This window comes from Zeus faber (assembly GCF_960531495.2).
Source record: "Zeus faber genome assembly, chromosome: 9".
NCBI lineage: Eukaryota > Metazoa > Chordata > Actinopteri > Zeiformes > Zeidae > Zeus > Zeus faber.
The window spans coordinates 32,181,970-32,208,988 of record NC_137197.1 but is presented as its reverse complement, the minus strand read 5'-3'; the positions used below and the strand labels follow the sequence as shown (position 1 = coordinate 32,208,988).

Sequence of the window (27,019 nt, the reverse complement as noted above, 5' to 3'; positions counted from 1 at the left end):
TCCCACAGAAGTTGCACAAATTAAATGAATTAAATTTAAACTTAATATAATTCATTATATTTTGTCAAATACATGTTGTTGTCTGATGTTTTTTTAAGTATAAGTTAGTGATTCAACCCCTCTTGGAGAAGTAATGATGATTAGTTGTTTATTGATCAAAACATGTTAAGATTGTTCTCCAAAGAAGGGGATTGGTGGCAGTCATGTATAACAGAAATGCTGTGCTTTTGTAATTCCACAGGTCATCCAAAGGACAGTTATTGCAAGCGGTCTTTGATGATTAATAAAGAGTCAGAGTGATTTGCAGGTAGGGAATTGAACTCCATTTGCAGATGAACTTGACTTGAATGCAAATACCCTGTGTTGTATGCCAAGGCTGATGACAGCACAAGTTTAAAAATAATTAAACAAAATAAATACATACATCAAAAAAATTGTCGGGCTAATTTCGACTTTCGATTTCAGCAATATCCTCTAACAAATGTAGCATTATTTAATTTGGAAAGCAGAATGTGTCTTAAGGAAAGAGCTGCGCCCAGTCAAAAGCATTGTTTAATGAATGACTCTACTTCACACAGGGGATCTCTATATAAAGAGATGCTTCAGGTCGGAGAAATCAGTGAGTAAAGTAATCAAAAATTAAAATGTATATAATGACAGTATCCACACTATTTAATGCTTGACCTGCTGCTCTACTCTACCCGCACCCATCGGTATGAAAAGGTCAAACTCATCCCTGACTGGACTGACGGGCAGGGTCATCCCTCCGAGCTATGCCACAGCGCTCATGCCCTCTGAGGACCTTCCTGAACCCTGTGTGACCCCAGGGCCACAATGTCTGGGATAACTTTGCCCGTTGGCAGGAATGCTAGACTTTCCCTTCTCCATTCTTGACCTCCAGTACTTCACGCGTCGGATAACTCTCCCAACCTCCAGGCAGTCTTAAGGGTCTGACTTTGGATGCGATTCCCGGATTTTTATGGGCCGCAGAAGTGAGTTCAGGATCTGCTCTGGGTTCTGGTATTGTTTCTTGTGGCTGGACCTGGTCTGACTACGATGAATGGTTTCTCTCCTGGTCCGGGACCACGCACTTATACGGGGATCACAGTCGTTACCTGTCAATTTAATCAAAGTAAATATTTATTAACTACTTTATCATTTTTTTAATCATCACCTAAAATGACATCCTCAGGACGATTCATGATGCTTGGAAATATGGTTCCATTCTCAGTAAACACAAAACTATTTATATTCCAGAGTCAATGAAGACGAAAAAAAGCTTTTTTCCCCCATATTCTATTCTAGAAAGGCAAAAACACTATAACCATGACAAACAAGATCCCATGAGCAATGATGCACCTCAATCTGTTCTCTTCGATTACAACTGCACCCACAGAGTAAGCCCTTTTTCAGCAACACACAACTTTTTGGTAAACATTTAAACATTAAGAAAATTATGGCAAGCTGGGGTGTTCCAATATTTGTTGGAATTCCTGTAATTACAAGCAACTTGCTTCAGTGACATAGCTTGTGCTTTAATGAGCTTGAAAAGGAGCAAAAAAAGCCAAAATGGGCTAATGAAAAAAAATAAAATAAAAAACAAGCCTGAAGAGGTTATTACTGTGTTTTCCAGCAATGTGGACGACCTATTAGGGTGCTTTTAACACACATGCTTGCCCTTTTAGCTAAAATAATGACGTTAACGAGCAGTAACGCACGATTGCATAAACATGGGTCGGAAGACAGGCAGCTGATGAGCGGAGGAAGGCTTTAATAGAATAGTTGTCTACTCTGTTCAGCACAAATCACCCGTTTGGTTTGAAGTTTGACATGAGGAGGTAAAGAGAATAGATACAAGACTTCATTTTCCCTTTCACCTTACACCGTTCCGTGATTATGGTCCTCATGACAAATAGGCTAAGACCGGAAATACTAAATATCGAGGACATTAACTTTTATCAACATAAAAAGGGCTTGTAATTTGCTTAGAAAAAATTAAAAGGACAAAAACTGCAAATCAAAGAAATTGTTACAGGGAGGGATATATTTAATCCCGATGGATACATTTTATGACCCCCTGATTTGGGTTAAAGCATGTAGTGTGGATGTACAAAAATACCACGGCATGTTACATATAATACGCATAAACTGTTTCTAATATTTACTGCTGTTCTTAGGACATGTTTCCTTTGACCCCGTATTGCCATGGGTTTCTCACCAATGAACTGATTCACCATGATCTGAGGCGTTTCAAAACCCGCATCCAATCAAAACACAAAGCCAAGAATTTGAATAACCACATCAAAGGGTTTTATTTATTTATAATCACAGCTGGACGTTTTTCCCAGCATTTTGAAAACTGGCTACTCCCGGAAGCCGCAGGATAATAAAGTGGAGAAAAGTAACAGCCACGATTAAAAATTAATTTACATTTTATTTATTTTTCATGAAAAACAAAAAAAAATACATAATTCTACAGAGAAACACTTCTGAAGACAGCTCGAGTCCGAACGTGCTGCTAACCATGTTCACCTCCCTCTCTCATATATACACACACACACACACACACACACACACACACACATACATACATATATATATATACATACACATACACACACACATATATATGTATATACATATACATATATGTATATACATATATGTATACACACACACACACACACACACACACACACACACACACACACACACACACACACACACACACACACACACACACACACACACACACACACACACACACACACACACACACACACATATATATATATATATATATGAGAGTGAGAAAGAAAGAGAGGGAGGGAGGCTAATCGCATTATGGAGGTTGACTGGAATTAAGGTCTCTTATTTCAGTCAAGTCAGGCGTGTCTAGAAAACCCATGCTCTTCACCCTCACTCCATTGATAGCTCATTAAACGCAGAGCTGAAAAAAAATAATTAAATAAAAACTACAACATTATAATAAAGCTCTGCATTTTTTCTTGCATTTTAATCACCAAAAGAGACTGCACATTAATATCAACACCATGATTTGGATAACCTCAGTAAATTAGGCTGTTTCTCAAAAGCTGATGGTTAGACGGTGGTTAGAAGGCCTTAATGGCCTTGATAAGGCTGAGCTGTCAGGCTGCATAAGCCAGAGCTCCTGGGTGACGTGAGCTGGCTTGACCGAGAACACGGTTGAAGCCTAGTCATCTATGGCAATGATCCGCGCGTGAGTTGCCGTGGGCACGACTGTGAAGTAGTTGGTTAGGTTACCTGATGGAGTGGAGGGAGCTTTCTGTCTGGACTTCGAGAGTCTGTTAGACTTTGTGCCTTTCTGTCTGCTCTTAACCTCCGCCTGCCCTCTCTCCTGGCCCTGCTGTTCTGCTGCAGCCGCCACTCCCTGTCTGTTGGACGGCGCTGCGGCCTGCAAGTGACTTTTCCCTGCACTCTCTCCTGGTGCCTGCCTGCCTCTCTCGGACAGCGCCTGGATCCTTCCGTTACAAACGGCGGGGCCATCTCCCCCTGAAAGCGTCCTATGGGGGGACTGAGGCGTCCCGTCTTTCAATAGGCTGCTTTCCTCCTGATCCCAGTCCTCAAAAAGTTCTGGGGTGAAGAAGACAGTTTGATCTTCCTCCTCCTCCTCATCTGCTGGAGATTGGACTGTGCAGTCCACGGAGGGAGGTTCATTTTCACAGCTGTGGAGGACTTTGATTGAGGAGAGGTCAAGAGTTGGGATTTGGAGCGGAGCTTTACTTTTACTGGTGATGTTAAATTCGGCCGTCTCCTCTCCCCTGGCATGATCTGAGGGTTCAAACTGCTGGCTGGCGGTGCTGTCTCCTTGTGTTTTAAAGATTGTCTTTTTGTCGCCAGCGTTCACAGGGCTGGAGGTCAAGAGTTGGTACAAAGGCTGCAGAACTTTGGGCTTGATGTTGTGACGTGTGACCGGACATCCAAGGTCAACATCAACGGTCAACGTCTTCTTAGTATCTGAATTAGGAGAGACTGTATATTTTTAGTTAGTAGTTGGTGCATTATTTCCAGACAAAGTATCTTTGATTACACATCATCGCCCACACAGCACATGACTCATGTTTACTAACTAACTAAATAAATATATATTTTTTAATAAAATCTAGACACAAGACTGAACCTACATATTGTTTGGAATGCCATTACCAATTACCAAGGCAACAATATTTCGGGGAGCTGTGCATTACAGAGGAACATTAACTGCATGCATATGCTCAATATAACCCAAACAAAGGTCATGGGGATTTAATTAAAAGCAACAGTCCAACATCTGCTCATCTGCTTGCTCCAGCGCCACTCAGGCACGCAAGAGTCCTGACAGTAATGAGGCAAGCCACTCAGCTCGGCCGTAATCCCACCCCCAAAACCTTTAGCAAGAAAAAAATAAAAATAAAAATCTGAAAAAATTACGCTTATGTACCCTCCCCACACCATCCCCCCAACCACAGCCTGTATCTGCCTCAGCCACCCCTATCTACCACAACAGATTCAATTGAGCAAACAGCTCAACCTTACCCTGACCCTTGAGACAATAGGTGCTAGCTGAGGCAATATGCAAACACGTCATCACAATACATTAGCTCATGTTGAGCACTCACATACATCCTTGAGCACAAAGGTGACGTGTTTTTTGGGGGGGTTTTCCCCTTCTTCCTTCATGCCTCACTGAGAAATACTTAAATTCTAAACATGTCTGAGAATTAAAATAAAAGCAAAGACAGACTGAAATTGGGAGTCAAATTAAATCTGCTCAACAATTTATGAAGGTTGAGTTATACTTGACCAACTTTCAAGCATCTAAATGCTGCTCCAATCTGGGACACAATGACAAAAACTATAATAATCACAATTGTTATCAATGAAGAGAAGAAAGAAAAAAAACATTCTTATATCCCTTTCTGCTTCACTTTACTAGCTAGATGCTTTGTAGCATGGAAAAGGTGTTGGCCTTTTAACATTATAGGCCGATGAAACAAAAAAACGAAGTAAATTGTATTTAACGTCAACGATAATGAAAACGTATCCCTTGGTTAACGAATCAGGTGGGGGACAATGATTTTCTCTAGGTCAGACTACTCATTGTTGCCAGATCCAAACACTTTTTTTTCTTGTTTTTAAACCCTGCAACAGATCTCAAAGTGTTTGAGAGCTGTCCACATCGCCCAACTACTTATTACTTAGCTCACCAGCATTCATACTTTGATCCAGAGGGCTGCGGTGTTCCGAGACCAGAGAGAGGTGGTCTGAGCTGGGAGAAGATGGAGGCAGCTCTCCTGCAGTGTAGGGCAGGCTGCCGAGCGGGAACACCACAGAGGAGGTCTGAGTTTTCGGAATGGTGTGCGTCACTCCTTCCCCCAGCTGAAACTGGGAGAAGGCCACCAGTGACTGCATGGCGTCAGCGAAGGTGTCATGATGCCAGACAAGCTGCCGTACCCACTTGGACAGACCTGGAGAACACATGTGAATGTATTTTGACCCTGCCGATAATAATATTTGAGTTATTAATGATTCAGAATTCATCCCATACAACAAGACCACACTGCCACAACAGAAAAGGTTTTCCACCAAAATTAATAAATAACAATGCAGCATTTTAGAATGGACAACCATTGCCACCTAGTGTACAAGTTGAGGCTTCAATTTGAACAAAACAAATCTGTCTTCAACGCTGGGCAGGATTATCAGTACCTGTGATGTACTTATTGGGGTTATTCCTGTAACGGTCATCCACGAGAATGAGGGCCCCCCAGTCGTTCTTGTGGCGGATACACCTGCAGATAAAAAATATTTAATCACACCAGTGATGGACGGGAGAACAGCAAAATCACTGATGAGTAGTTTGGATGAATGGGTTATGGATAATGTATTACTACACAATAAATTATGTCTCCAAATGCTCACCTCCCCAGGGCCTGGTTCAGAGCACGGTAGGCCTGGATCTCATACCAGCGGCTACCCGGGAGGAGACCTCTGGTTTTGCAGTGTTGGTCGTTATACTTCATTTTCAGTTCTACCTGGGTGGAGTTAACAGGCCAAGATGTGAAAGGAAAAAGCGTCAAAGACAAAACAATGTACGCAGCATTACAAAGCTCCTGAATGATGGATTTTCAAAGGACAACCTAGTGAGAAGCAGAACTGCAATACCTATAGACTATGACTGAACACAAATTAGAATTTCATTGCATTCTACTAAATCCAACTTTAGATATCTAAACAACAGTGACCCTGCCTAAACAATGCAAAGAAATCTTTCACAATATTATTTAGATTCAGCCCTTGAACTAACCCTAACATGATGATCACCTACAGCCTGCATCCACAAATGATAAACAGAGTTGTGGGACAGCAAATCAGAGGCTTCATGAAAGGCTATTGAAGCAGAAATAAATGAATTTGTACGAAGTTCTGAAATAGCCAGGTAAGGGGGCATGTGGCAAGACCCAGCACCAACGCCAGCCAATACCACTCAGGCCCCGAAGACGTTGCTTTACTGACTGCCCTTGCAGACAGATCCGTTGTGAAAGAGGAACAGAGAGGCTAAAGTGAGGCCATGACAGTGGATAGTGGAGGAAGGCACATGGGTGGGGTGGGTGGGGAAGGAGCGGGGAAGGTGGTCTAGTCAACACAGGCCACCCTGACACAAAAATGCCAGGAAAGCATCCATCCATTTGCATCTGTCGCGGCTGATTTTTTAACGCTAACCTTTCGGAATTGACAAGTGAAAAGTTCAGCTGGCGTCTGATGGCCTGCCATGCAGGGCAGACTGCTGAGCGGGTCTCTAACTGCTTCTGACAGGTACCGTGTGTTCGCCCAGAGCGCCCAAACACACAGGGCGCGGCAGGTACAGGCTGGATCACCCTATGTTTTCTGTCATGGGGGGGCGAGGGGTGGGTGCACATCACGCAACGCCACTCCAGCCTACCTTCATTTGTGCACATAAACACAACAAATTTCAAATGTCGCTCCACTGAAACCCCCCCCCGCAAATTTAACAATGCAAGCCTTTCCTTGTGAAAAGCATTCACTTCAAGTATTACTCATGCAAAATCACACACACACACAGACACACAGACACACACACACACACACACACACACACCAGGAAAAATGGCCTAACTGTGTTATCTATTCTCGCAAAGGCTGGCGGGTCTGTGGTGAGATGTTTGCCAGTCTATGAGACACCAGAGCGGTCAAAGAATCCACTTCCGAAACAACAGATGGAAACGGGAAAGGCCTTGTAGCCTGGAGCCAGCGGTGTCATCCAAATCCAATCAGAGGCCATTTCAGCATCCGACACATCCTGTCCCTGGCCTGCACTATGTCAACGGTGAATGTGACATGACAGGTTGCATATGTGAAAAAGCCAAATCTGGCTCCTAGCAAAGTATCCTAAATGTGCAAGAAACCACAAGCTAGAAGGGATTAGTTAAAATGTCAAGAGATCGCTCGCTTGCTTCGGCCTACCTGTTCATCCCTAAAAACATATTTCACCACTAGGCATGATTCACAGCTCAGCAGATCTGTGTGAGCTACGCTTGTGATAGTGTGTGTGTGTGTGTGTGTGTGTGTGTGTGTGTGTGTGTGTGTGTGTGTGCGTGTGCACGCCCCTGGCAGTCGAAGACATCTAGTGCATGTCACTGAGATTGCAAAGCGCCTCATCTGCCTTATGTGGCCGAACTGACAGCTGAGTGGCTCGTACTCAGAGAGTGTACGTGTCTGTGTGTGTGCACGACTGAGCGGTGCGCTCAATCCCAGCATGTTCGTACACTGGGTCACACAAAGACCTCTCCAACACGGGTGACATGCTCGTTCCACAAGTTGATAAAGTTGTTACCCATCCATCTGTTCAAAAGTTAAAAGTTCTTACACTATATATTGCTTCACCATCACCTACTATCTCTTATATAATGATCAAGTCAACAGCTCGAGGCTCGTTCTGAGATTTTGCTGTGTTGAAAACATTTTTGCAACACAAATGCAGAATCTCTAGGATGGTAGTCTAGAAGTCAGAAGTGCGAAGGCGCAAAACAGTGTAAAAAATATATATACAAGAAGAAATTGACAACTTTATCTTGGACATTAACAAAGAGAGACCAAGCAGTTTTTGTGTTTAAAGGTCACCACCCATAATAGCTGAGAATATTGCTTATCTGCGCAGTGTCTTGGATATGCCTTGGGCTCCCATAATGAGATCCACCACGTGATATCCACAAACTCCTCAAAAGTGCTTCAGACTCTCAAAGCATCCCATTTTAGAATTACAACGCTTACACTAATCTTCATTCAAGTGTCACAGCATAGACAGACAAAAGCTTGTTTGGGTGCTTTACAAGGTCTAGTGGACCTCTTCAAAAAGTGTCTGAAAAGCCACTGATTGTCTCACTCACTCACAAAGCACCTGGCTGGTCACACACACACACACACACACACACACACACACACACACACACACACACACACACACACACACACACACACACACACACACACACACACACACACACACCTCCACCATTTTGCCGAATCAACAATGCATTTCTTTGCATGCATTTGCGAATGTAGGCTAAAAAATAAAAAAATCATGATGAATTCGATATTCATCTATAAAAAGGCAAAAGAACTGCATGGTTTTACCCACACATGATGGCAGTCTGACATAGCCAGATGATGACAATGCTGCGTCTGAAATGAAACCCCACTTGGCTTCGCGACTCTTACAGTATGTGCGATGTGCGCGCGCATAATGGGACAGGACAGGAGGCGGTTTACTTCGTGGACACAAAAAAAAAATCTCTACGGTCAGCCCACATAGGAATTCTTGGATTAGAAGTCTGAGAAAGCAATACTCCTGTGGCACACACCGCCACGTGCACACACACTTGGCTTCCTCTCCCACATTTGCATGTGCATGCACACTCTTCTCCCTCTACCATTTTGAGAGCATTTGATTTCATTTTGAAGGTTTTGAATAAGCTATAAACAGAAAAGTTTGTAGAACATAAAAACAAACAAACAAAATCCTTTTGACTTTTTACTGTCGACACAGAGAACCCGTCGACAGTTGGTCAATTAGTAACCTAGTTTCCACATGGTTTCACAAGGTGACCCAACCTGTGTCAATTCCTGCATTGCAAAAACGATACGCTTATCTGTGTGTGGCACATGCAAAATTGTCCCTTCAAATGGAGCACTGGCAGCTCTGCCAGTGGAATGTGATTGGATCCTGTTTAAGCAGGACAGGTGCATGGCTCTGGCAGTTATTAGTGTCAGTGTCCCCGTACCCTCAGTAGCCTAATGCCCAGGCTACTGACCTTTACACTGCTCCCAGAGCTTCTCTGAGGCATGAACGGCAGACACAAGGCCACAGAGCCCTGCTTTATGATGGAGGGGAAGACCAGAGGCAGAGAGAGTGGTGAGGGGAGAGGAAGGGACAAGGAATGGTGGAAAAACCCAGGATCCGAAGGCATGGTTTATATGATCACCGCGGGGGGCAAATGTTAGACTTGGAAGTGGGGAGACAAGAGCATACCCAACATGGTGAAAAAGACCATTTATTCACACTATTTCTTTCTTCATGTCTGCTGTAAATAAAATGATTAACTCAGCATATTTAGACCGTGCCCTTCTGAATGAGTCAAACTGCAAGGACACAACACCTGAGCCACGTGATCTCCCAGCGCCTAGAATTTGCAAAATAATGCACACAAGGTTATCTGAGGAACTAAGGACTGGGAAAACAACAAAAAAACAAAAAAAACAAATAAACATTCTTGTTGCTAGCCACGGAGCATGGCATTTAGAACACCAATTCTTCACGGTTGGCCGGCTCCACCTTGGCCTTCCTCCCTCTGGCTCTCTGCTCCCACCCCTTCCCACCTATCCATCCCCAGTTCTGGTCCTTTGGATTGAAAGAAAAACTCAAATTAAAAATGAATGCTGGCATGGCGACCCGTGTTTCACATCATGGTGGTATCAAACACCTCCGGTGGAGCAGGAGAGCTTCCATCGGCTCAAAAATCTAAAAGCTGACATGAAGATAGAAAGGGGGTGAGGAGAACAATGGAATAGGGCAGGATGGAACAAGAACTTAAAGGTCATCTTTAAGATCAGCCCTGAAGGATGGGGTCAGAGCAGCAAAATAAAGAAAAAGTGTTTTCCTTTGATATTTATATCTATGTTATCAGATAACTTTGTCACATTTTCACAAAAGTCTCAGATTTCATACCTGGAGGTCCTTGATATTTGGAAAGGGAATGCCAATGGTGACCACTGCCCTGGCATTGTCGTCACTGAAGTCCAGGCCTTCACTTACTTTACCCCTGCAGACGGCAAGCAGTAGTGCCCCATCTGTGTAGTAAATAGAACAAACACCACAACCAAATGATGTGTACAGTCATGTACCAATGCCTTGATAACCAGAGAGGAATTGGACACAACTTAGAAATAGGAATATTCCTAACATAAGGATGAGGGACTGGCGTCTCACCTTTATCCTCATAATGCCTGATGGCATCATAGTAGGTCTGCAGCAGCTCGTCAAAGTCCCCTTTTGCCCCGCCGCGAGGCTCTGTGATTACAGTCTTCCTCTCCTCTAATTTTGCCCAGAGGCCTGTGTTTGTCCAGCGATCTCGAAGCTTGTCAAGCATCTGGCCGAAAAGAAAACATTTAGATAATCATTTGCCGTTAAATAAATGAAGCATTAAAATATAAGGATAGGTTTGCTATATTTCCGTGTAAATTCTTGTATCGCATAGGTTCTCCCCAAGCTATAAAAAAAAAAAAAAAGAAAGAAAGAAAAAAAAAAAAAATCACTGTTGCTGCACTATTGTTGGTGCAAAAAGTCAGCAATTCTCCAGAGAGGAACATTGATCTAAAAGCCCTCTCCCTAGCAGAGGTCCATCCGTGTCTGTGCTGTGCGAATTTTATCCTTGAATAAGCATGGCTTCACAATCAAAGACCATCTTCACTGGCTCGGAAATGTGTTAGAGGGGTCAAGTAGAAGTTCTTCTTGTAGTCAGCAGAAAACTTCTCACAACAGGCTGCTAGTGTCAAGATGTATGCCAGGACGGAGCCGAGAGAAGGTGTGCCTGTAGAAAAATAGCCGGGGGAAGGGTGGTTGGAGGGGGGGTTATTCATAAAGGCCTGGTCCCCGAGTGTCAACCCATCCCATTTACCTGCCTTAACAACAGCCAGGCTAAACGCTGAGCGAAAAAAACAGGTGCGTGTTTCCTGAAAGAGACTTGAAGTAGACTTCAGCACAGAGGGAAAACAGCAGAGGATTGATGTGTGTGTGTGTGTGTGTGTGTGTGTGTGTGTGTGTGTGTGTGTGTGTGTGTGTGTGTGTGTGTGTGTGTGTGGGGGGCGCTTGGGCTTCAGCGTAGATAGTCTCTCGCATGCCAATGTGACTGCATCGCAATTGTGAAATGAAGCACAAGGCAGATTTCATCAGGTCGGTGCGTTCCGAAACAAGCAAGGCCAGGAAGTACCCATCAATAAAACATGACGCATCTGCTAAAGACACAGCGTTACGTTGACAAGCAAAGCCACCGCCCCCCCCCCCCCACGCTTTACATGTGCCTGCAACTCGGTACACTGTTTATCCCACAATTGCTTCGGAGTTCCAATTTTGAACCAAGAGATGTATTATTCATGTTATGTACTTAAGGCAGAATCCGCTGCTAAACAAAACAGCCATTATATGTCAGGGCCGTGCAAGGAGAGACACCAACTTCGTGGGGTTGTTGTTAACATTGATGGGTAGAAGGGGTGATTGTGGGATGGCGGGGGGGTCAAACAGTCAGTATACTGGATCATCCTCTTCCATCTGACATTATTAATTTCTGACCAGGAATGGGGAGTGACCAGATAGTAACTGACTCGTAATGTGATAATAAAAACGCCAAGGCCTTTAAAAATTGGGGACACGTGCGCACAAAGAGTCCTTGTTGCAAAGCTGTTTATTCCCTGAGCTGTAATTTGTAAAGCCGTGTGTGTGTGTGTGTTTGTGTGTGTGTGTGTGTGTGAGTTCGTGTGGGAGTGAATGTGTGTTGGGAACACAATCCACTGGCACTCTGGGCTACCCGCTACTCAGTTGGTGGGGGTAATGGTCCCTAATGCTTTTATCTCACAGACACCGTGAGTAAACAATCCATCTGCCCGAGACGCAGCCATTTAATTACGGCCGCAGTGTCCGTATCCTTCATCTTGACGGAGTGCAGTCTGGTTGTGAAATCCATGGAGTCGGCCGGAGGCAAGGCACCATGTTGGCTGCCGCTAAAACTGTTAGCCAGTGCACATTAGGACAGCCGCATCACCCAAATGAGTTTAAGTACTAAATTATATTGATTTCCGGATTCGTTATGACAGGCATTTATTTTTCCTCTGGACGTTAAGGTTGTTGTTTCTTTTAATTAAGGGCATGTAATGTACAAAAAGAGAAGAGAAAAAAAACACAAGCTTACAGAAACTGTGTGGTTCACATTCCTCTGTGACACGGTTTGTGTAGTGTGTACGCGGGGGTGATGAGCGCACAGAGTTCATGACTAATTTAGGGCCGTTCTCTGACAGAGCTGGTGTTTCCACAGGCCCCACACACTGGGGTGCTGGACTGGGGGCGTGCTACGGCGCCATGTAAAATGTCAATTTGCACAGCCTGGCCTTCCGCTCATGTGGACTAAATGACAGAAGCAGCCAGCAGCTCCCTAAAATAGGCATGAGTGCACGCACGCACACGCACGCACGAGAAAAGACAAAGGCTTATATGAGGGGTATAAATCAGTTGCAATATTGTGTGCTTCATATTTGCATAGATACACCACTGTTAATTTTAACTTTTTATATTAATTAGAATTAATTAATAAGACAGTTGTTTTCCAGTTTGTTATCAAATTCAAACACTGTAAAAACTTATAAAGATATAGGACAATTTACACCTTAACTCACGCACCAGATTTTCAGATGTGCCATTGAGAGTCGCCCGAAATTGCAGCATCATTACCTGATATGGCAGCTTCACCACCCTCAACGGCAAGGCCCTACAGAAGGACTGACCGGGACTGAGCTGCCAGCCGTGCAGGACCTCTACTCCCTGAAGTATATCGTACAGGAGAATCTGGGCACCAAACCAAAAGGTTCTAGCACAGTTTCTACGCTCAGGCCTTCAGACTGTCGAACTGTTTACTACACAGTTGGTGTAAAAGTTCAACCCAAAGGGGTATAACAGGAATGAGATTAGGTCTCTGTGCAGGACAGTCTGATTCTTCCACACGGTTCTTGACACAACCTTGACTTGTGCACAGGGACATTGTCATGCTGAAACAGAGTCAGAGTCTTCCAAACCATTGACCACAAATTTGATTAACAGAATCATTTTGAATGTCATGAGCTCACATTAAAAATGTCCCATCACTTGAACTTAGTTGGCATGTTGCATTTGGTCTTTTTAGGTTTTCCTGCAAAACCCCCAAATCCACCAGACTGCTAGATGGTGAAGCAATTTGCAACTTGGTAGTTGTTGTTGCAACAGAAGATAATGGCTTTTTTTTAGCACTCGGCAGGGCTGTTCTATGAGCTTGTGTGGCCTACCACTTCGCGGCTGAGCCGCTACTGCTCCTAGACATTTTCACTTCCCAATAAAAGAATTTACAGTTGACTGGGGTCAACAGCGGGCAGCAGTCAGAACCCAGAACCCAGTCAGAACCCCTTGGGTACCCCAAGGGGTTCTCCAGGTTAAATTTAGGACTTTTGTGACTTTTTTAATACCACTTAGAATGAAATTTAATGCCAACTTCACAGCCATATTGTCAAAAGTATGAAGGATATAATAAAAGATCAATATGGATTTTAAGCCCTAAAAAATAATTATTAACCAAGTACTTGAAATAAATAAAACAGTTTATTACATTAATCACATTAATATAAAATACACAATAGCTGTGTGTACTCTAATAACATAAAACGAAAAAGAGGCATATTTGTCGCATAAGAGCCGCCACCCCTATACTGAGATAAGCCTGCACTGTCCCTTCAAGATTGTAAGCCGCCACTTGATGTCATCTCTCTGCTGCGCCGTGGGGGGAATCTCGCTTTTGCAACGTGGACAGAGCACAATGCAGGGAATTCGCATGTCAACGGGTGTGCGAACAGACCAGATCGGTTATTTATGTCGTTACGGTATTTATTTAATCCTACGAAAGGACAAGAAAAACATTTTACTTAACACTTAATTTAATACTTTTAAAGCCTTCTTTTGAGAATATTAAATTCAATGCTTTAATACTTTTAAGACCCCGTTGGGTACCCTGAGTAATGACAGCTACACATTCTTTAGGCCATGTAGTGCAACCAAATATCAAAATCATATTATTTGGATGGTACTTCCTTGATTTAATGTTAATTTAATGAGTTACTGAATAATATTAATTTGTGGGGCTAATGTTTTTAAATTCAAGTCATTGTCAGTTTGTCATTAAAAATGTGTCACGGTGAAAACATGGATTTTTAAGATATCACAACACATAATCACCATCATTATTATTTTTATTATAATTATAATTATAATTATTATTATTATTATTATTATTATTATTAATAATAATAATAATAATAATAATAATAATAATAATTATTGTTATTATTATTATTATAATAATAATAATAGTATTTTCTGAATGTCAAAGCACTTGAGTCTTTTTGAATTTACTTGTGAACCACACTTGCAAAACTTGGAAAGGACAACTTGTAGAACACACATCCAAAGTACATGTAAAATATACAGTGTTCCAAGACAAGTACTCTTTGTGTTTGTATTATACGAAAGCCTGGTTGCTCAGTTGTTGGTGAGGTCCATTATGTGATTTGCACATCACATAATGTGACCCATTTTGACCCAAGTCTTCTAAAATCTAGCCTGATACCAGACTGACACAGATGGAGTGAGCACAATTTAGCATGCCAGCATAAAAAAGGCACAACAAATTGTGAATAATTTATTGTGATTTCTCAGCATGTTGGTTGCAATGCTCAACTATAGCCAGTGACACGGTAAAATGGGCCAGATCTTTTCACCTGCCGGGACGCAGCGGTGAGACAGCCACTGAAACGCACTCAACTGTGCACTTTTCTTACTCACACTTGTGCACTTTCCCTCGGCCCACCTCCTACTCCACTACCATCACCACCTTTCCATCTAGTCCCTCTTTATCTCACTCCGCGGATCCCTGGTGTCAGTAAGCTGTGTGGCGACACATCACAGCTCCTCTCGCCGACTGCTGAATTATAGAGGCATGTTTGGAGGTGATTTCATTAATGAAACATGGGGCCAGGAGCCCTGGCCCTGCATCGCACACCCGCCACAATGGCAAAGAGAGACGTGTTGTTGAGTTGTAAATTATTTAGCCTTAAAATATCACAGTGGCCATCACGCCACGGGCGGGTGACAACCGGGTGGCCCACGCCACCTGCCACCTCCGGGACCAGGCGGCCGTCCCCTATCGTCTATACTCTGCTTCTGGGCCACATTATCCGTGTTGGCATGAGGCTATGGACAGCACACACAAAAAAAAAAGAGGTGACAGTTACATAGGTGAACTGTCTTTGTCTGCACCTCAAGCTGTCAAAAAGAAATATTCTGGGCTATTGCAGGGGACTTCAATCATTTGTCTTTTATAAAAAGGTAGTGGGACCACTATGCCATAGACATGTGGAAAAATTGCTATCTGGGAACGGAGCCATTATTAATAGTACATGGTTCTTTCTCAAGAACAGGACAGCAGAGGCTACGTTTGATTTGTAGAAAATAATGACTTTGGAAGCTTAAAGGCTCCAGGTTAGTTAGTGAGACATGCCAAGGAAGCAGTAACCTTGAAGTTTCCACTGTAAAAGCTCATATAAAACATCATCTGAACATTCAGCACAGACACACCACTCCAAGCAAAATGAGTCTCAGAACCTAAAATTTATATATACAGGCACCCCAAACACACACCTATAGTGATTCACACATGCCAATGAAAACATACCTCTGCACACACGCGCACAAAGTGCACATGCACACAGATAGACACTTCTGGGTATCAGCACATCTACAGCTGGGTGATTGATATTGATATTTCAGATAACCTAGAGTTACCAGGAACTCTGTATGTGTGTTCACCTTGCATTCTGCTTTGACTTTGATTTGACATACACTCAGCTACAGACACCTCCCTCTACAACCCCACCACCACCACTCTGGCCCTCCCCAAACCCATGCCCCAGGCGCCAGTGCCGGGTCCGTCTTCACACAGACAGAGAGGCGACATCACCCCCACCCGGTAATGGCCCTTATCTTAATCTGCTTTAAAAGCATCTTGTATTTCCAGCAGATCTTTTCACCTCTGCAAAACCCTCACTTTTTAGTATGTTTTTAATAAAACATCAGTTCCCCTCGTGCAGTGCACTTGTCCTTTTCTCTTGTGGCTGGGACAAGGTAGCGAGGACTGCTGCGGTTTTAATGGGCATTAACTGGGGGGCTGTTTGAGGCCGAAATGCAACAAAACCACAGCCACTGTTTGGGCTCTGGAGACAAGTGTGTTTGCGTGCTCTTGAGTGAGTCTGCTGTGTCCTTCGTCTAACGTCCAGCAGTTGGCAATGTGTGCTTTACGTGGATTAGCAGTAGTTGCAACGCTCGACCAGGAGGAATTGACCCCAAAACTATCATTATATCATTAAGAATCCATTTATTAGCTATACAAACTACTAAGAACTTTTTAAGATAATAAATTTAATTCTAAGAAATCTAAGACTGATTTGGACAAGTTGTCAAAGTGTTTACTTTACATTTGGTACCGGGCAGAGGTAAGTATTAGTAAGAAATAGGGAGGGATACGAACTAGATGATCATAAGAGCTGTAATTATAACAGTACCATTGAGGTCAAATAGCAAGGGATTAGGTACTGTCATAGCATGAGGTCATCAGAAATGTTAAAAATAGAAAATATTATTTTGACAATAAAATATGTATGATAAAAGTGATTATGTTTGATTATGTTGAAATTAAGACCTTTAATGTGGCCTTGTTGTTCATCTATCAAAAAACTTTCCCCATATCATAATCCTATCATTGAAATAACAGTGGTTTATAATACCTTTCCAAGCTGGATTTGAAAGGGCCCTTGACAAAGGTCTCAAAAGCAATATTCTCAAAGCTCTCTGGTGCATTCGATGCGAGTGTGTGTCAAAGTGGTGGGAGTGCTGCAGATAGAGCCAGGAGGGATGCCTTGATGACCCTCGCTGGCCTGCATGTCTCGCTGCTCGCCCTGTCTCTGACACAGTCGGTGACACCTGGCCTTACTGAAGAGGGATGTCTGGTGTTATCCCAGCGCCTCTCTTTCACTCACACACACACACACACACACACACACACACACACACACACACACACACACACACACACACACACACACACACACACACACACACACACACACACAGTACAAGCACTGATCAGTCTCTCTCTCTCACACACACACACAGATCATAAAGCAGACGGGACTCAGTGGCACCAACAAGGCACCCAAAGGCTCCAATTAATAGCCCCAGCTCCTCAAATGCCCACATCCCCTCATTTTTAAGAGCTAACTGTAGATTAAATATTAATGCATCAGCATAGACAGAGATAGACGACTCCTACATGGCCATCAATAATAAAAAAATTAATAAATAAAAAAAAAAAAAAATACCACAGCACATGGTTGCTCCTTCACTGCCGTGTCACAGGCAGGCAAAATGAAAGCCAAAACAAGAACAACCTCCATGTAACTTTTTTTTATGAGATGTTTTATCGTGTAATTTTACACTGAAAGGAGGAAGGGAAACATTGTGTGACATTGGTAAAAGGTATAAAAAAAGCAGTGTGTAGACACATTGGTCTTGCGCTCTCTGTACAGCGCTATTGACTAACTCTCAAGGTTTTTACCACTTTCGCTGTTAAGAAGAGGATACGCCGTGTGTAATGAGGAGATGCATACAAGGTAGGTGAACCCGCTTCGGATCCTCAGTAAATGGATGTGACAATCAAGCCGGAGTGGAGATTAATTATTCATGAGGAAAAAAAGAGCATAACAAACAAAGGGAGGGACAAAGTGTCTATCAGTGGGGCCCTTCGATGCACCCTCATTAACTGAAAGGGGATATACTTCCAGCAGTGGCAGCTTATAGGGCTGTCAAGTGCTCCTATTGATTTAGTAATGATCTCTTCCAGCAATATGACATCACCCGTAGCCTGGTTATTAATGGTGGAAACAGTAGCAATTTATCACGTAGCATGAAAACTTCTTTGTGAGAAACAAGTTCTTTGTATTGTTCTTTTTTTCACCCCCAAAAAGACTGCTATGCTATGTCCTCTCTTCTGACACCAATGTGTGGTCTCCAACCCCTCCTAGTGGCAATATGTGGGAAATAGTGATAGTGCAACATGGGCATAGTTTGTGTGCACTGTTCGCTTTTGAAGGACTTTGAATTACGAGGTTTACCTTGTATCAGGGATGTTGATAATTAACCATTAGCTGATAAGAATTGTGATCAATTAATACTAACAGTTAAAAAATATTACCTTTTTTTTAAGTGATTAAAAAAAGGTTTGGTGCACATTAAAAGAAAAATAGGCTCTACAATCTATTTCCAAAATACAACTCATGGCGGCAAAACATGCAACTAGTGCTGTGACAATTAGGGTCAAGTGACCAGTATTGCGGTGTTGAGCTCATTGCCATCAACACTGCAAATAATGAAATTATATATTTACACTACTCTCAAAAAGTTAGGGATATTCGGCTTTCGGGTGAAATTTCAGGATAAAGATAAAATGCACTATAACCTTTAAAGGTGAACTTAATTTGACCTTCTCTAAACTTTTGAATGCACATGTCCAACTGTTCAATGTTTCAGTACTTTTTGCACAACTTGCTGTTCTCTAACAAGGAGCTGAACGGCAAAATTCACAACAGGTGTTTGATCCATGAATCGACCAATAAATGTCCTGGTTCAATTAGAATTGGTATTTAAACAGTCCGCTTCATCATGTTGTTAACATTTTGACATCATGAGAGCAAGATGACACCTAACAATTGATCAACAGTACCTCGCCATTGTGAGGCTTCAAACAGGATGTTCTCAGAGGGAAGTGGCCACTGAGCTTAGAGTGTCACAGAGTCATCTGCAGGTTGCAACAGAGTTACAGAGAGACTGGAAGAGTCACAGAAAGGCATAGAAGTGGACGTCCTTTGGCCACATCCCACACTGATGACCGCTTCATTGTAAACAGTGCCCCGTGGAACCAGATGATGATGCCACTCAACTCCAGGCACATTTAAGGGAGGTGAGGGGCACCAAAGTGTCACGTCAGACCATTCGAAACTGTTTACATCAGCATGGTCTGCGTGCTGGACGACCTGTAAGGGTACCTGACCACACCACCAGGCACAGGCATCATCGTCTTGCATGGGCCAGGGAGCATTTACGCTGGACGAGGGACCAGTGGGCCTCAGTGCTGTTCTCTGATGAAAGTCGATTCACGTTGAGCAGAAATGATGGCTGCCAACGATGTTGGAGACGTCAAGGAGAGCGCTATGCATCAGCCACTGTTGTCACCAGATGAGCCTTTGGTGGTGGTGGTGGTGTTACAGTGTGGGCAGGTGTGTCTAGTCAATACAGAACTGCCCTTCACTTTGTGAATGGTACAGTGACAAGCCCATACTACCTGAATAACATCATTAATCCAGTCATTGTGCCCCTGCATGAACAACACAGGCCTCATTTCATCTTCATGGACGACAATGCTCCAGCTCATCGAGGTTGCATCATTAGGGAACGGCTGCTGGAGACTGGGGCACCTCAAATGGAGTGGCCTGCACTTTCTCCAGACCTGAATCCCATAGAAAACCTATGGGATCAGCTGAGTCGCCATGTAGAGGCTCGCAACTCTGTGCCCCAGAACTTAAATGACCTGAGGGCCGCCCTTCAAGAAGAGTGGGGTGCCATGCCTCAGCAGACAATATGTTGAGTTGTGAACAGCATGAGACGTCATTGTCAAGCTGTAATTGATGCTCAAGGGCACATGACAAGTTATTGAGACATTGACATTTTTTGTTGTGGTAAACCCACCACTGTTGTTGGCTTTTGTTTCAATAAATTGTTTGAGATGAGGAAATCACCATTGCATGCTTCTACTTAAATGCCCTACTTTCATGATATAATATCACTGTAGCATGAACTTCTTACATTTTCCATAAATTTTACCCTAAAGCCAAATATCCCTAACTTTTTGTGAGTAGTGTATATATTTTTATTTATTTATACGGGCGCACGGAAGACCCAAATAAAACCACTAAAATCACACTGTCACACGTTTATAGACCGTCCCCGTAGTGTGTTTTTGGTTGATTTATTTGGAGGAACACGGGCGGCGCACGGAGGGACGGGGCACATCCCCGTTCTTCCAAATACGGAAAGGCGCCACAACTCTCCGTGATCGGATGTTCTCGGATAAAAATATATTTATGATTCCCCTTTTTATTATTATACAATTTGTAAAGTCCAATAAAAAAAAGACCGCAATTCTCTTTTTTCACCCCAGAAGACAGTGCCCTAATATTCTATGGGATAACGGTTAACGCGGGTCGGCTGTCAGAAATATTTTTTCGAAATTAGCATCCCTACCTTGTATGACGGCAAGAAGCAGAGCACTCCTTTAGGCACGGATTGGCAGATGCGTAGCAGCAGGGCGCCCACCTCGTCCTGGAAGGTGTAGGTCTCGGTATGCTGGAACGTAGCACACAGCTTTCTGCCTTGGGGCCCAGAGCCCACAGTGCCAACCCACACCTGGGATATAAAAAAAATAAAAAATTAAAGATTATTCAATGTGCGAGTGTAATACGGTAATATCACTTATAGCAAGAAAAGTGGCTTACAGTAACAACAGCAGTCAAAAAGCTATATCATACGTCACACCACCATACCACACCACCAGATATTATCAAAATATCCTGATATTTCTTAATAAAACAGTATGTTACCGTATTTGGATTTTCAAATACAAATTAGATTCTAATAATGTGCCTTTTTCATTTTCCCCTACCTTAAAACTCAATTGTAATTGTCCCTTCTTTCAAATAAGGCTGCAATATTCAACTCTTACATTTGAATAGGAAAGGTAAAAGGTTGTCTTGTATGATTTAAACAAAGTGTTTAGTGTTTAAGTATGCTACAGCATTTTGTCTCGAACCACAGTAGAGAATTTGGCCCGAGTAGACTACTAGGCAGTGAGCAGCTACAGTTATGATCTTGGTGCAGTCATGCTCTACATCAGCCCGGGGCTCAGTGGCATTGACAAGCTGCATTCACCGACCTGGGATTTGTTGATAACGTGGCTGGCCTCCAGCTGGATGGAGAACTTCAGCCCTAGTTCTGAGGAGAAGGAGCCCATGGGAGACAGGGTACCTGATGTCAGGACAATGCTGCGCACAGACTCTCTCAGGTCGGAGAAGGCCTGTGAGAAATAAACACATATGCATCACATCATGAGAGATTTTTTCGCAATTCATAAAAAAAACTAAATTAAACATAGACCACTAAAGTGACAGTTGTTCAGCATTGTGAGATTTCTTCAACGTTCATCCGATTGAGCCGGAAAATACAAAATCAATGCTTTGTCAAGCTTCGCAAATGCAGAAACTGATATATCTCTGCATCAGCAGCCATTAGGAGATTTGTTTAGTCAACATGTCAGTCAGGCCAGGCCTAACTTCTTACCACGGCAGGATTGAGGCACCAGAAGCTCAGAGTGAGGACCGCTGTCTTGACATGGCTGCTCTGGCGCCGTCTGTTTCGTGGCCGAGCAAAGAATCCCTGACTGTCTGCGATGTCAGGCTGGTTGGTCCAAGTGTAGCTCTGCTGCAGAGCCACTCGGTAGTCCTCAGCGAATCTGGAGACACAGACATAAGGATGGATGCAGGCAGGCATGACGGTGATAAGAAAACATCTTACCAAATTGACAAGACATTGTTCCACATAAAGGTAAGGTCACAGAGGATAGATTAAGGGGTTAGTGTGTATATAAGAACATGTTCTGTAATGGATGTCCATGTAAGCGTCATGTGCTGAAGAACAGCATAACAGAATATCCTTATTCTCATGATGAATAAAACCCTCTTCCCCTGCAGTTTGTTATTAATGTAAAATATGTGCACTACCTTCACCATCAGCATCCTAAATAAAATGTTTCTCTGCATAAATTTGATTGATATTACAATAAAAGGACCCCCCCCCCCCCCCAGTCAGGAAATACATTTTATTGTTTATTGACAATGAGAATAAAATGTGGCATGCATTGATACTGTATGAAACATCAGTGTACATACATAAAGTATTGGCATCAGAAAATATTCACAACACAAAAAAGATACAAAGAGCCTAATGTGTCAGATTTAAAATAAGAGAGCTTTGAATATGTGCCTTTTGGGCGGATTGAAGCATGACATATCTGGTATCGGTACAGTGCCACAATATTCACATAACTGGGTGTTAGGACTGCGTCTGACCTGCACTTATCTCTGAAGAGGAAGTCCAGCACTAGGAAGATACTTTTGAGCACGGTGCTGGTGGGTGAGCTGATAGTGGGAACCTGCACTGTTTCCTCCCTGCCGTTAACCACACCTAACCGCTCCTCTTTCTCCAACACTGCTGCTAAATGTTTCTGGGAGAAGGGGGTGGAAATAACTGCAGTTACAGTGTGGATAGCAAATCCAGAAAAATCCAAACGAAAAACAAATCCAGAAGCTAGTATCTATCAACTGCTTTAGACATACTGATTCTACAAGTGGATCCAGGCTACTCAGTCTTACTTGCAGCATGCCAAAGGTGGCAGCGGTAATGCCAAGGCCATGGAAGATCCCCAGCACATCCTTGCCGGACCACACTTTGCAGGCGGTCTCATAGCCTCGCTCTGACAGCAGGCTTTGACTCTCCTGTATCCAGCTGCTCGAACCAAAAAAACAACACTGTTAAACTCAGAAATATTCATAGTCAAATATGTGATTACATGTAAATGAATCCCTGACTTGTGCAGGCTACAGCAGAAGGCCAGCAGCGGCTGGTGGTTAGTGCGTCGAATGTTATTGGAGACCATGCCATCCAGTTCGTCCCTGGTCATCATTAGGCGGTTGTGGTCTAAGGTGAAGCTGGCACTCTCCCGGGCACAGTCCTCAATGTTGTGGGCTTCGTCCAGCACTACGATCTGGCCCTCCAGGTTGATCTCCATCTAGCAGTGACCAAAACAAGTCAGTATTTTGTCATGGTGGCCAAACCAGTTTGAGAAACAGATCTTCCTGAACTTAACTTAAATCGATTCAATATTACCAATTCATTTTAAGTTGTTGTTGTGCTTTTGTACAAGCTTAACTGAACTCTTCAACAGCTTAAGGTCCCACCAGAACTCACACTTTCCCTGATGAGCGGGTCGAGCAAGTAGTTGTAGGGGCAGAAGATGATCTGGGCTTCCTGCATTAGCTCCCGGGCAGCGAAGTAGGAGCAGGCACGGATGCGCCCACCGAGGCGCACCAGGTCCTCAATGTCCCAGGCCTGGTTCAGACCATGTGTCAACTGCAGCATGCTCTGGTCCCGCATCCTCTGGACGTTGTGGTAGAAGCGACACGACCTGCCCTAGGGTCAAATGGGAAGGGGCAGTTTAGTTGATTGAGTTGGGTAAAACAGGAATAAAGCTGAAGGGTAAGTTCTAAACACCACTGAGAAAATACTTTGAATAAAAAATGTCTTACTCTGTCAAAGCTATGATTGAATGATGCCCAATCAAAAAAAGAAAATAAATTAATTATCCAAATTCTAATATATATTTCAAAGACAATCGCCACAGATAAACTATCAGTAAAATGTGCTAGGATGACACACATGAATGCATCAAACCTCTGCCTTGCTAGAGATGTCCTTGGTAGCTGCAAGTGCTACATTGTTATTGTGAAGTGGCATGTTTAGGAGCAACAGCTGCAGTGGTAGGCCTAACTAGCTGTAGAACATTACCAGAGAGTTGTGAAATATATAGTGCCTAAAAATCACCTGTCCTCGGATGCAACACTCACGACAGAGTTCCAAACTGCCTCAGAAAGCAACATCAGCACAAAAATGCTTTGTCGAGGGAATCACAAAATGGCTTTCCACTCACACACCTAAAATCTCCATGCACAATGCTAAGCCTTGACTTGAATAATAAACCTCTATATTTAATAGGGGTGTAAGGGTTCACAAAATTCAAGGTTTGGTTGGATACAACACAGTGGTGTTCGAAACAATGATGGAGCTATACCTGACCCATCTTCTGGGGTGTCTACTACAATGCAGTATTGAAGTAGTTATAAACAAATACAAACAAAATAAACAATTCTGTTTATATATGGAACTCTGTCTTTACTCAATTTTCAATAAGAAAAATCCATTAAAAGGTTAACAATATTTAAATGGCGGAATTTTGAGCAACAGCGCAATAAACTCTAAATACCACGATGGGGAAGCGTGAGCTGTGAAAACATGTTTAAGTTAAAACAACATTAATAAAATGTAATTAATTAAATATGAATAAAAGAGGTAAAATGTTTAGATAACAAACACATCTTTATTCTTTTAAGCGCAAACTGAACATTCACAAAGTACATAGCATTTACTACAGGTACATAAGAGGGCAGCTTATGCAGCCCCTAGGCCCCCCAACCTGGAAGTGCTGGCCGCAGTTAGCTAGGCTGTTTACACTTTAGATTAGATTAAACTAATTGTCATTTCACAGAGTACAAGTACTGAGGCAACAAAATGCATTTCTCTGCATTAAACCCATCCTAGTAACTGACGTATCTAGGAGCAGTGGGCTGCCATGCAGCGGCACCCGGGGACAAATTAACAAAATGAAAATGCTATATTTATAATAAACTGTTTAAAATGAGTTAACAGTGTATGACCGATCTAATTGTGTTTTAACCTCAAGTAAAAATGGAAAAATGCAATTTCTCAATATGTTGACATCCTACTCCAGTACTAGAGTACTCATTCCGACATGTTGAACACTTTAGGGATGGGTATATTGCCATTATCACGATACAAATTTGTTTTTATCATATACATTTTTTTTTACCTGTATTATTGTGAATTATCGCTGCCAATAGCCAAATTTACTTGTCTAAAATGGAAAGTGTAGGCCTATCAAAAAATAAATAAAACCAACAGGCATTTGGTCAATAATTATAATTCATTCACGTACAAAACATACAATTAAGAGGTAACAATTACTATTTTCATATTGTCCAATCCTGGCAACTCGAGATCCGATCACCAGGAGGTGGCGGGAGTGGGAGGGAGTGGGGGGAGTTAAGTCACAGCCTGCCAGTGAAATGCCAGCATTGACAATGTGAAAAGAAATATTTATTGTTTTTAATTAAATAATTTATTCTCTGTTTAGCTTTTTTTAAATTATTATTAATATTATTGAGGTTAGAATTTAATTGTGATTAAAGATTTTGAATAATCATCTTGAATGTGGCTCACGTCTGATGGCGCTTTAAAACAATCAAATCTCTAAGCTTTCTGCAAGGAATACAGTTAAAGTTACTTGAAAAAGCATTTTCAAAAATGGAAACTTTGAGTGTCAGACACTTTATTTCCTGCATTCTGATGAATTGTTATGCCCCAATTTGTGCATTTTCTGCATCAATTTATGGTGGAAATGTCTTAATTTATGTAAAGGAAAACACAAAACCGTTTTTTATGGGGGCAGGACAAATGCACGTGTTCTAAATATTGAGGGCAGCACCTGCTTCCCCCACGAAATCGACCTCATTAAACGCGATCTTGGCTAGTGAACAATAACAATTTAGAGGTATAGGTCTCTCAAGTGAACAATGATAAATGAGAATTCTAACTGAACCATTTAAATGCTCCTCACTCCGTAAAACAATGGAGCAAGAAACATATTGGGAATAAAACATCTAATTGAAAACAATAGGACAGGATTTTTTTTTCATTAAATGCCTTGCTTTCATTATAATTGTGTACATTTTTTAGAAGATGTTAATTCAATTCAGTCACAATTTTTTTTTATTGGAATAAATAGAAACAAAATATTTCATACAATTTCATAGTTAAAAGAAATGCTTGGGAGCCGTAAGAGTCAGCTCTTCTCAGTGAGCCGTATGATCCGGCTCACTAAAAGAGCCAAGCTTTTCAACTCTACTGCAAATGCGTTTCTTCTACTGCGCCGACTGAATCCGTGTCCGCTCTGCACGTTCCCCTTATCTGACTTTTTTCCTAATTCTACTCATCATATCACAGCACCATGTTCGTTTAACATTATGTTATTTTTGATATCCCAATCCAAAGATCCTGTCTACTTTCAATTAACACTGGACGCACACTGCAAAGCATTCACCACCTGACGGTCAGTGAGTCCCACGCATGCATTCACCATACAGCCACCTCCTCCATCCCCTACTCATTCAGCTCTGAAAGGAACTGGTATGCCTTCTCTTTCTCCTAATTACAGTTCCCCTACGGTCCCATACCACTTCCCCCATATTGCATACATCTGGGTCTAACCCAACCACCTCATTGAATCCAGATACTTTTATAAATAGAAAAGGTCCAGGTCTAATTAATCTGAATATTAGAAGTCTGCTTCAAAGTGAAAAATTGGATCCTCTCAAGATTCTGGTCAAACGGACCCTGATATATTGCTGCTGACTGAAACTTGTCTAAAGAAAAATATTAGTGATTCTGAGGTTTCTTTAAATGAAAATCGTTTGTTTAGAATAGACAGAAATGCAAGCGGAGGTGGCCATTTACATTAAAATCATGTTTTTCAGCTACAGTTGTTATAAGGTCACTGTACAAAAAGGTTTTGAATTTACTGCTCTGAAGGTCAATTAAGGACCTAATAATTCAGTT

The 27,019-nt window shown here is 42.5% G+C and overlaps 1 protein-coding gene across 1 annotated transcript in view; it reads right to left on the bottom strand.

The window, feature by feature from the left end:
- Nucleotides 1–3,214: 3,214 nt before the first annotated feature.
- Nucleotides 3,215–27,019, bottom strand: part of brip1 (BRCA1 interacting helicase 1) — a gene marked incomplete at its 3' end in the record, with an annotated part of 53,477 nt that continues 29,672 nt past the window's right edge. The window contains exons 14-26 of the mRNA XM_080006771.1: nt 23,519–23,740; nt 23,140–23,339; nt 22,924–23,056; nt 22,621–22,775; nt 21,833–22,004; nt 21,429–21,569; nt 20,741–20,902; nt 10,529–10,688; nt 10,268–10,389; nt 5,944–6,056; nt 5,731–5,813; nt 5,229–5,489; nt 3,215–3,999 (exon numbers count right to left, since the gene is read on the bottom strand). Coding sequence (XP_079862897.1) covers nt 3,215–3,999; nt 5,229–5,489; nt 5,731–5,813; nt 5,944–6,056; nt 10,268–10,389; nt 10,529–10,688; nt 20,741–20,902; nt 21,429–21,569; nt 21,833–22,004; nt 22,621–22,775; nt 22,924–23,056; nt 23,140–23,339; nt 23,519–23,740 — 2,709 coding nt within the window. The remainder of the gene's footprint in view (nt 4,000–5,228; nt 5,490–5,730; nt 5,814–5,943; nt 6,057–10,267; nt 10,390–10,528; nt 10,689–20,740; nt 20,903–21,428; nt 21,570–21,832; nt 22,005–22,620; nt 22,776–22,923; nt 23,057–23,139; nt 23,340–23,518; nt 23,741–27,019) is intronic.